Source organism: Marmota marmota, unplaced genomic scaffold (assembly GCF_001458135.2).
Source record: "Marmota marmota marmota unplaced genomic scaffold, marMar, whole genome shotgun sequence".
NCBI classification, from domain to species: Eukaryota; Metazoa; Chordata; class Mammalia; order Rodentia; family Sciuridae; genus Marmota; species Marmota marmota.
Window position 1 is genome coordinate 22113773 of NW_025999977.1, and position 10061 is coordinate 22123833.

At 32.0% G+C, this 10061-nt stretch overlaps 1 protein-coding gene across 3 annotated transcripts in view; it reads right to left on the minus strand.

Annotated features, from left to right (window-relative positions):
• Foxn2 (forkhead box N2) overlaps nt 1-10061 on the minus strand; it is a 50557-nt gene that overhangs the window by 10718 nt on the left and 29778 nt on the right. For all 3 annotated transcript variants that reach the window (XM_048804415.1, XM_015479684.2, XM_048804416.1), the window contains exon 3: nt 1362-1468. In XM_048804415.1, the coding sequence (XP_048660372.1) occupies nt 1362-1468 (107 nt within the window). The remainder of the gene's footprint in view (nt 1-1361; nt 1469-10061) is intronic.

A 10061-nucleotide genomic window follows, 5' to 3' on the forward strand; every position in this document is an offset into this window, starting at 1 on the left:
ATTTGAAACTAAAAAAAAAAAAAAAAAAGCAGAGTTAAATAAAACACACAAGTGAACATTAACTAGAACTTTTTCACTAGTTTCTAATGTATAACTTAACTAGAACACCTCATAAACACCAACATTAACTAATACTGAAGAAAATAACTCCCAGATGAAGATACAAGTACGGATAACTTCTTTTCTAGGTTTTACTTCACAAGGAGAAATCACTCCGTAGTTTTTTAAAAAAATGATCCATCTAATCTTCCAATATGGTAAAAACTTAAAATCTCAATTGGTGTGCATATTATTAGCATTTCAATTTTGGTTTTCCTAGTTTTTTACAGTATTCAATTGTAACCATTCTTCTATATCTAATAATACCTTAAGAATTCAAATGAACCATTATATGAATATTAATAATTGTTGCATCTCAGAGTTCATTATAATGTACTCCCTTACATGTGTTTGAAAATTTTCATTTATTATATTATTAAAAATCTTTTTTTTAGAATTTTTTAATATTTATTTTTTTAGTTTTCGGTGGACACAACATCTTTATTTTACTTTTATATGGTGCTGAGGATCGAACCCAGCACCCCACGCATGCCAGGTGAGCGCGCTACCGCTTGAGCCACATCCCCAGCCCCTATTAAAAACCTTTTTAAAGTTTTCAAAATACAAGTTAAGCATCACAGACTACCACTAAAAGTATTTAAGGAGTTCACATTATTTTCAGATCTAACTTAAAAAGAGAAAGCTAGAAAAAAATCCATAGGAGTAGCTGGGCTTACTATTTGTTTTTCTCGCAGTACTGGGCATTAAGTACAGGGCTGCTCTACAATGAGCTACATCCTCATCCCTTTTCCATTTTGTGAAGGTCTTGATAAATTGCCCAGGCTGTCCTCAAATTTGCCATCCTCCTGCCTCTTCTCCAGAGTAGCTAGGATTATAGATGTGTGTCACAGTACTTGTCATAACTGGGTTTAAAAATAAAAGTCAAGGGAAATTATAGGAAAATACATTATAATTACTTTTACGAGGAAGGGGGAGCCTTCAAAAAAGTATTCTACTTGCTGTTTAAACTTTTAGAACTAACAAAATTTTAAATATTAAAAGTGCTATTAAAGAGGAAAAAAATAAAACAGGAACTCTAAAAATGTATATAAAAATGTTATGACAAACTGTTAATAGTCTTAATTTCTGATAATTTATTTGTTCTCAATTATCCAATTTCTTATTTCCTAGACACAAATTCAACCATAAGTAAACATAAATGCTTTAGTTAATGTCATACACAGATACCTCTCTATACAATTAAAAAGTCACACAACTTTGTTAAGTTTCTCCAACTCACACAATAAAACCATCTAACTCACCACTGACAGTTACGAGGCTCTGAGGAAAAAGGTTGCTTCTTCAGTGCCTGCATAAGATTGGGTTTATATTCTGGATCAACACACCATAAGGAACCTTTGCCATTAACCTATAAAAAAAATGCATATGAATTAGTAACATGGAATTTTTAAACATACACAATCAGTGTCAGAATGTTTTTAATAAATGTTGTGGAGGGGAACCCTCCAGTATCTTTTGAGTACAATACAAAAGTTGAAGTGAATTAGCTATGCATGATTGTAGTACCCATGTGATGTACAAAATTTCCTCACAATACTAGAGAAGTTCAAACTAATTTTCTGTTTGGTTGTGTTTTTGTACTGTGGGTTGAAGCCAGGGGCACAAACAACTGAGCCACATCCTCATCCCTTTTTATTTTCTATTTTGAGACAGGGTCTCCCTAAGTTGCATTAGGGCCTTGCTAAATTGATGAGGCTGGCCTTGAACTTGTGATCTTTCTGCTTCAGCCTCCAGAGTTGCTGGGATTACAGGCGTACTTATGACATAATTTTTACAGAATAATGGCATAATTAAAAAAAAACATGGTTCCACAAATTTAAAAACTGAGAAACTAAGAGCTGGAGTGTAGCTCAGTGATAGAGTGCTTGTTTGTGTTAGCCTTGGGTTCTATCCCAATTGTCAGAATAAGAAAACACACATAAAACACAAAAGACTGAGATCCCAATCATTGCTTATTGACTGGCTATGTGACACTGGACAAATATTTTAATCTCTGAGAATTAGACCTCTCATCACATTTTATCCATAAACAAAACACCAATCCAGGCCACTTCACTAAGGTGGGATGAGATTCAAAAAAGGTAATTTATATGTAGATGACACAGCTGCAAAATAAGTGGGTTATTCCAAACTTGGCACATAGAAAGGTTTATTGAATATTGGTAAATAACATTATATTCTTATTCCTTTACTCCTAAGAGATAAAAGAGTTTAACAAAACTAATAATAAGAACAAAAATAAATTAATTCTGACCATGAGACACAAGTTAGATAATAAACAGGGATAAAAAAAAAATTTAGAAAGGAAAACAAAAAACTCCTATCTGTGAAAAGATACAACAATTGAGTGTAAGGCATTTTTAAACATCCCAGCAATTTAAATGTAAAGGAAAAGAAAAACTATGGATATCCTATCACTCTGTCATACAGGAAGAATGTATTAGATTATCAGATCAATCTTTCTGGTATTTAGTAGCAAGATATCACATAAATTATACCAAGGAAGTATTCAACATTATGATTTTTGGTCTAAAAAAAGTTTTACAAATGTTTTTTGGATTAAGTGATGAAATTTAGATATATATTTGGTCATGTGAACCCAATGATAAATATACTTTAAGGAAGGGAAATAAAACTTTGAAATGTTAGCAACTATAATACTCTTTGTCCCAAAGCCAATTCAATTGAAAAAGAAAGAAGAAAGAAGAAAGAAGGAAGAAGGAAGAAGGAAGAAGGAAGAAGAAGAAGAAGAAGAAGAAGAAGAAGAAGAAATAATAATAATAATAATAATAATAATAATAATAATAATAATGTAAGGAGCCAGGCACAGTGGTAGGTGCCTATAGTTCTAGATACTTAGGAGATAGGTAGGAAGATCACTTGAACCCAAGGAGTTTGAGACCAGCCTTGGCAAGATAGGAAGACACTGCCTCAAAAAAAGAAAAAAAAAGAAAGATATGCAGGCATTATTTTTCATACACTGAATGAAACAATTCTTTTAATAATTCTAGCCATATTCTACCTAGGTTTTCCACTCCTAGAAACAATTTAGTTCAAGTCTACTTTTCAAATTCTATTGTGAGAGTACTGCAAATTGTTTTTATCACAGTAGAATTACTATTTCCTTGAAACAGCAAATTGCAAGATCTAGTACTAAAAACTTGCAGTTTCAGGGCAGTAAAGTATCCTGAGTACTGCTGCAAATAACAGTCTGGCTTATGTTACCATGGCAGCATTTCCTCTCACTGGTTCTGTTCATGAACTATCACTAACAAAATAAAACTATGTATTTGCTAATCTATGTTTTGGAGTCTTTGTACAAAAAGCAACTAATTTTTAACTAACTCTCACTTAAAATTTTTGATTCTATATTATTGTGCTTGGATGATGGAACACAAGAGCCATGGAAGTTAAGTACTGCTTTTAAACTAAATTTGTCTATAAAAAATAATCTTTTGTGCAATGGAAACAGGAAATATGCATTCTCTCATTTACTGTTTTGCATACTGGAACTCTAAGGCTTCTGGACTTATTTGGTAGAAAACCACTAAAGTTTCTGAAGAAATGAGAAGTATATCAAAAGCTGAACTTAATATAATTTACCTTAATGGAAATTTTAAAGAATAAATTGAGAGAACATGTAATGTTTACTATTCCTGAAATGTTTTTATGTTCTTCCCTGACCTGTCTATCTCTTCAGTGGTTTTTATAAGTACTGAACTAAAAAGAATTAAGTGATTGACAAACAAGGCAAACTTTTAATTCCACATTTCTGAACTAAAATCTCAGTTATAATGTTTTAGTTGGGCTTTATAAATTTTTAGAAAAACCAATATATTATTTAAATGTGAATGTTTAACATATAAAGCCCAAATTAAACCAAACCAAAACACTACCATGTCTATCTTTTGTAATTTTAAAGTTCTGAGACAGAACACAAACTAATTAGATCTGTTTTTTGGCAAACTAACTATGGCATTGATGATATGAGAAAAAGTCTAATCAAGCACTTTTATCAGATGGTTGAGTATGATCACTTTGGTTTGTTTAGACCTTGCCATCTTGCCTTCCTTTAGGGGCTACTATCTCTAGATAACAGTTAATTATCAGAAAAGTGCTGTCAAGATTTCCAAATTCAATTTCAACATTTAAAGGAAGAAAGAATAACCTACTTGTCTTCCATGGATTAGGAAAAAAAAAAAACTGTTAGTTTGAGATACTAACTCAAACAGAATTCATAAATTTTTAAAAAAAAACCATATGCATTCCCCATTCTCTATGAATGTATCTCTCTCTTTTTTTTTTTTTTAAAAATATTTATTTATTTATTTATTTTTAGTTTTTTTTTTTTTTTTAGGCGGACACAACATCTTTGTTTGTATGTGGTGCTGAGGATCGAACCCGGGCCGCACGCATGCCAGGCGAGCGCGCTACCATTTGAGCCACATCCCCAGCCCTATCTCTCTTTTTTTTAAACAAAGCGATCTATTGATTTTTAGGAACACCATCATCTATAAATTCCTTCTCTCCTACCCTGACTTGTGATAGCTTTCCAATTTTTGTTCCAATGTTATAATTTCTGTATTTATCCTTTATTTTTTTTTAATTGTAAGATTTCTCTTCCTTTTCTTGATCAAACTACCCATACTGTGGGCAAATATATCCCTTCCCATTCTCTACTTCTTACTTCCTGAATTCCTTTCTTTCTCTAAACACTCAAAAAAAATGCTAAGATTATATAAATAATGTACACAGGACTAGGTTGTTTTTTTAGCACAACCACAATATTACCACTGGATATATTGTTCTGTAAATTTTATTACAAATAATACCATAATGAATATATTCATCTTCTTGTGTGCAAGTAAGAATACCACCCCAAAGGAGAAATTAGAATCTGATTTGCTAGGTCGAAGGAAAGCGTATTTCCAATTTTAATAACTACTGCCAGGATGCCCTCAAGAACAGTTACACTAATTTACACTCCTGTCAATGTGAGACTATCACTATTTCCCTCCATGTCCTCACCTAATTTGATATTATCAGACACTTTTGCATTCTAATGGATAAAAACAAAGGTTTTGTTGTTGTTAGTGTTATATTTTTTATTTGTATGTCCCTACTTACTAGTAAAATGAACATCTTTGCATATATATTGACCATTCATATTTCCCCTCTGTGAAATGCCTGTTCATATTCTTGCCCATATTTAGATTAGGTTTTCCTTTTCCTTATTGAATAACATGAATTTCTTATATGTAGTGGTACACTGCTGGTTGTAAAATCTCTTCTCTACTCCAGATCTAATGACAAGATGTTGGTAGCTTAAAATTAGCCATAATAAAAATATTTTTACCACAGAAATCTGGAAAAACTAAACCTCTGACCCCCAGCCAACTGTTAAATACCATTATGTGTGTGTGTATGTGTGTATTCCTAATTTTTTGGTTGCTAACTTGTCTCTTCTTAGCCAATCATTTAAGGCTTCTGCAACACTGAACACTGTTGGTCATTCACACTTAAAATACCTTCCTTGGTTTCCTTTACACTACACCTTTCCTAGATTCTCCTCAATGCTTATGACCTTCAAATTTAGCTCTTTAATCTCACTGTATACCTTTATTCCAATCCCTTATTTTCAATTTTAAATACCCAGTACTTAATGGGGTGGGGGAGTTACTAGAGATTAAACCTAGGGCCCTTGCACATACCAATCAAATGCTCTAAAAAGGAGCTATACTCCCCGGCTCTTTTTTGAAACAGGGTCTAAGTTGCCCAAGCTGATCTTGAACTTTCAATCTTCCTGCCTCAGCCTTCCCAGTAGCTGGGATTACAGGCATGAGTTAACCATGCCTGGCATAAACAATTACCTGCTATAAGTGTAAATACAACAGTTTCAAAAGTAGAAAAGAATTAAGCAATATAATTCAATAACAAAATTTAACGGTGCACTTTGTAAAGTACATATCCAAAATTTGTAACACTAAAATAAAATGCACACTAATCTCTAACTTCCTCCCCAACAATCCACTATTACAAGAAAATCCTTTCCCTTAGAAAATTGATTTTTTTTTTAACCATGGTAAGTGTTTTAAAATTACCACGGCAAGTTTTTAAAAACATTTTACTATATATATTTTCCTCCAATATTTTATATATAGAAACCATTTTTACCCAGTAGCATACTCTAAAATTGATTTTATGAAAGGAAAAAGAAAGAGCAAAATTTTTAATCTAGTCGGAAATTCTGTAGACCACATATTGCAATTAGAATATTGCTAGAAACTTGGAAAAGGAAAATATTACAATAGTCCTTAAAATTTAAGTCGCGAAAGGCAGACAGACTGCTATGTCTATTATGAAATACCAAACATCTCCCATTAACCCCATCTAGGAATCTCACATAATGCACTTACTCATACATTCTACTAAATTACATATACGTTAACTGAGCCCTCCTGTGCATTAAGCTTGACGTTACATGCTAAAGGCATAAAAATGAGAACATGGATCTTATCCTCAAAGAAAATGTTCATAATCTAGCAAGAGAGAGACAGTGAGTACTTTGGTTGCTGTTGAACTTCTGGTTTTTAAAAATATATTTAAATATGATTTCTTCTTTTATATTTTTTCTTCACTTTTTTTTTTAATCTAATGCTATGGCTTATTTCCCTAGATTGTATAATTTTTGATAACAGATCTGGAAACTATGATTCTGTTTATATGATAGAGTAAACAATATGATGAACTCCCTAACAAAATATCCAAAATCATGAAAAATAATTTTTAAAAGATTTTAATTATATCACTAGGTTTGCAGGAAAGGGAGTTAAAAAAAAACAAAAATAAAGAGAAATCAGGAATTTTAAGTGTCTGAACCTTGCTTTGTCCTAGAGGTATCTGTTATAATATGATGTTATAATATAACGTGATCTTCCATGTTGACATCTCATAGGACAGAAAGACCATGAGACCAAGCAGAGACAACAGAAACAACAGATGCCTACCTGAATGGGTACAGACATTAGGATTATGATGATAAAATAATATGAAATATTTTTCAAAATTGAAGGATAAGTTTGAATATAATCAAGAAGACACTATTAAAAATAATCAGATTTGAAAAAGAACCAAAGAGAAGTACTACAAATAAAAGATAAATTAACTAAAATTAGAAGCTCAATGGATAGGGTAAACAACATATTAGACATAAACTAAGGAAAAAACAGGTGAACAAGATTGAGCAAAAAACTAACACAAAACTCAGAAAGATTTTTTTTAAAAAGTGAAGATACAGTGAAAAGGTTTAATATAACCTAAACATGGTTCTAGATAATAGAATGATAAAGACATTGTATTCAAAGAAACAATGGGTTGAAATTTTTCAGACATTATTGAAAGAAAAAAGACAAGTTACTATTAAGAATAAAGCAATTATACCATGAATGCATATTCATAATTAAACTATCCTTTGAGAGCAAAATAAAAGTAATTTTTTAAAAATTTTAATTGTAGATGGACACAATACCTTTATTTTCACTTATTTATTTTTATGTGATGCTGAAGATTGAACCCAGCTATATAAAAATGATAGTGAATTATGTAGTGTTAAATAAGGCAAGTGTTAACATTCCCAAAGTCATAATGAAAAACAATGCAATGACTTAAGAAGTGAAGGGAATCTATTCAAAAGAAGACAAAAGGAAGGCTAGGCAGATGTTATGAACTAAATTGGGTCAGCTTTTCTCCCTCCAATGTGACTATATTTGGAGATAGGGTCTGTCAGGAGGTAATTAAGATAAATTAATTGAATATGATTAACATACAATCATAGATCATAACAATCAAACTTGAAAAATGTACATTCTCCATTATACATGGAATATTTATGAAAACCAACTATATTCTGGGCCATAAAGGAAACTTCAATCAATTTCCAAGGATCACTATCTGTCATAGCCAACTAGACAATTAATGTTTGTTGTTTTAAGTCACTTATTTTATGGGTAATCTGTTACACAGCAATAGATAACTGATAATATCATAAATATCATTACAATGCTATTAGAAAGAATAGCAAAAAAATGCCTCAAAAAAAACTATTCATTTAAAACTGTTTAAAGTATTTCTTAACAACGTATATATGCACACCAATGCTTATAGCATAATAGCTAAGCTATGGAACCAACCTAGGTGTTCTTCAAGAGATGAATGGATAAAGAAAATGTGGTATATATGCAAAATGGACTGTTACTCAGCCATAAAAAAGAATGAGTTTATGACTTTGGCCAGTAAATGGATGGATTTGGAGACTACCATGCTAAAATAAATAAGCCAATCACCAAAAAACCAAAGGTTGGATATTCTCTCTGCTATGCAGATGCTAACATACAACAAGGGTGGAGGGAGGGAAGAATAGAAGTTCAGTGGATTAGACATGAAGGGAAGAGAGAAGGGATGGGAATAGGAAAGACAGTGGAATAAATTGGACATAACTTTTCTATGTTCATATATGAAAACTCCACCAGTGAAACTCCATATCATGTACAACAACAAGAATGGGATACTAATTAAAATAAGTTATACTCCATGTATATATGTCAAAATACACTCTTCTGTCATGTACATCTAAATAGAACAACAACAACAAAAACTTATGGATAAAGAGGAAAGCAATATAAAGTAGAAAGTATTTAGAATGAATGATAATATAATACAGAATACAACTTGTTGGTATGCAGTTGCACCTATAAAAATATGGAGCTTTAAATAATTATATTAGGAAAAAAGCTGTGTCTACCTTATAAATTTTGACAACAGAAAAGCAAGATGTATACTTAACGAACATTCACATATGCAATGATTTATTTCTAGCTCTCTATTCTACTCCACTGGCCTGTCTTGAATATCCTAACTTCATATTAACTCTTGCAATTTATTTAAGGCTAGCTGGATTCCATTTCTTGTTCATCTTCACAAGTGTGTTGATAATTCTTTGTACTTCCATATAAATTTTAGAATCAGCTTGTTATTATACTAGTTTTCCAGCCTTCCATACCTCTCTCCCCCCAAATCCCTCTTGAAATTGATTAGAACTACAGTGAATCTAAGATCAATTAGGGAAGAACTGCCTTCTTTTCATATAGCAGCTTTCTTCATTTACTTTAATTTTCTGTCTCTATAAAGGTTTTGTACATCTTTTGTTAGTTATTCTTATTTAGTGCTATTACAAACACCATCTTTAAAATTCTTTCATTTTCTGACTACTGTTAATACAACTGAGTTTTAATTATTTTATTTTTTTGTAGTGCTGGGGATTGAACCCATGGCCTTGTGCAAGGCAAGCACTCTACCAACTGGGCTATCTCCCCAGCCTCTACAACTGAGTTCTTAGATGTTGATTTTTGTATTGAGTAACCCTGTTAAATTTTACATCCACAATGATGACCATATGATTTTTCTCTTTTAATCTGAATTTCTGCTATTAAACCAACTTCACATTCCTGGTATAAATCAGTCTGGGAATGATATTATCTTGTACATGCACTGCTAGATTCTGTTTCTTAACATTTTGCTTAGGATTCTTACATTTATATCCATGAAGAAGACTAGCTGGTGATCTTCCAGTTTTACAGTCTGTATTGAATTTTGTTATCAAAATTAACTCAGTTCATTATCATTTGAAGAGTCAAGACTGGAACTCTTTGTTCTATCATTGTAGGACAAAACTTAGCTATAAGACCATTTGGTACCAAGGGTAGTGGAGCACACCTGTAATTCCAGCTACCTGGGAGGCTAGGCAGGAGGAAGGCAAATATGAGGCCAGCCTGGGCGACTCAATCTGATCCTCAAAGAAAAAAAAAAATTTTTTTTAACGGTGAGGGGTGTAACTCAGTGGAACTGAGTGCCCCTAATCCCAAGTACCATGGGGGGGGGGGGGG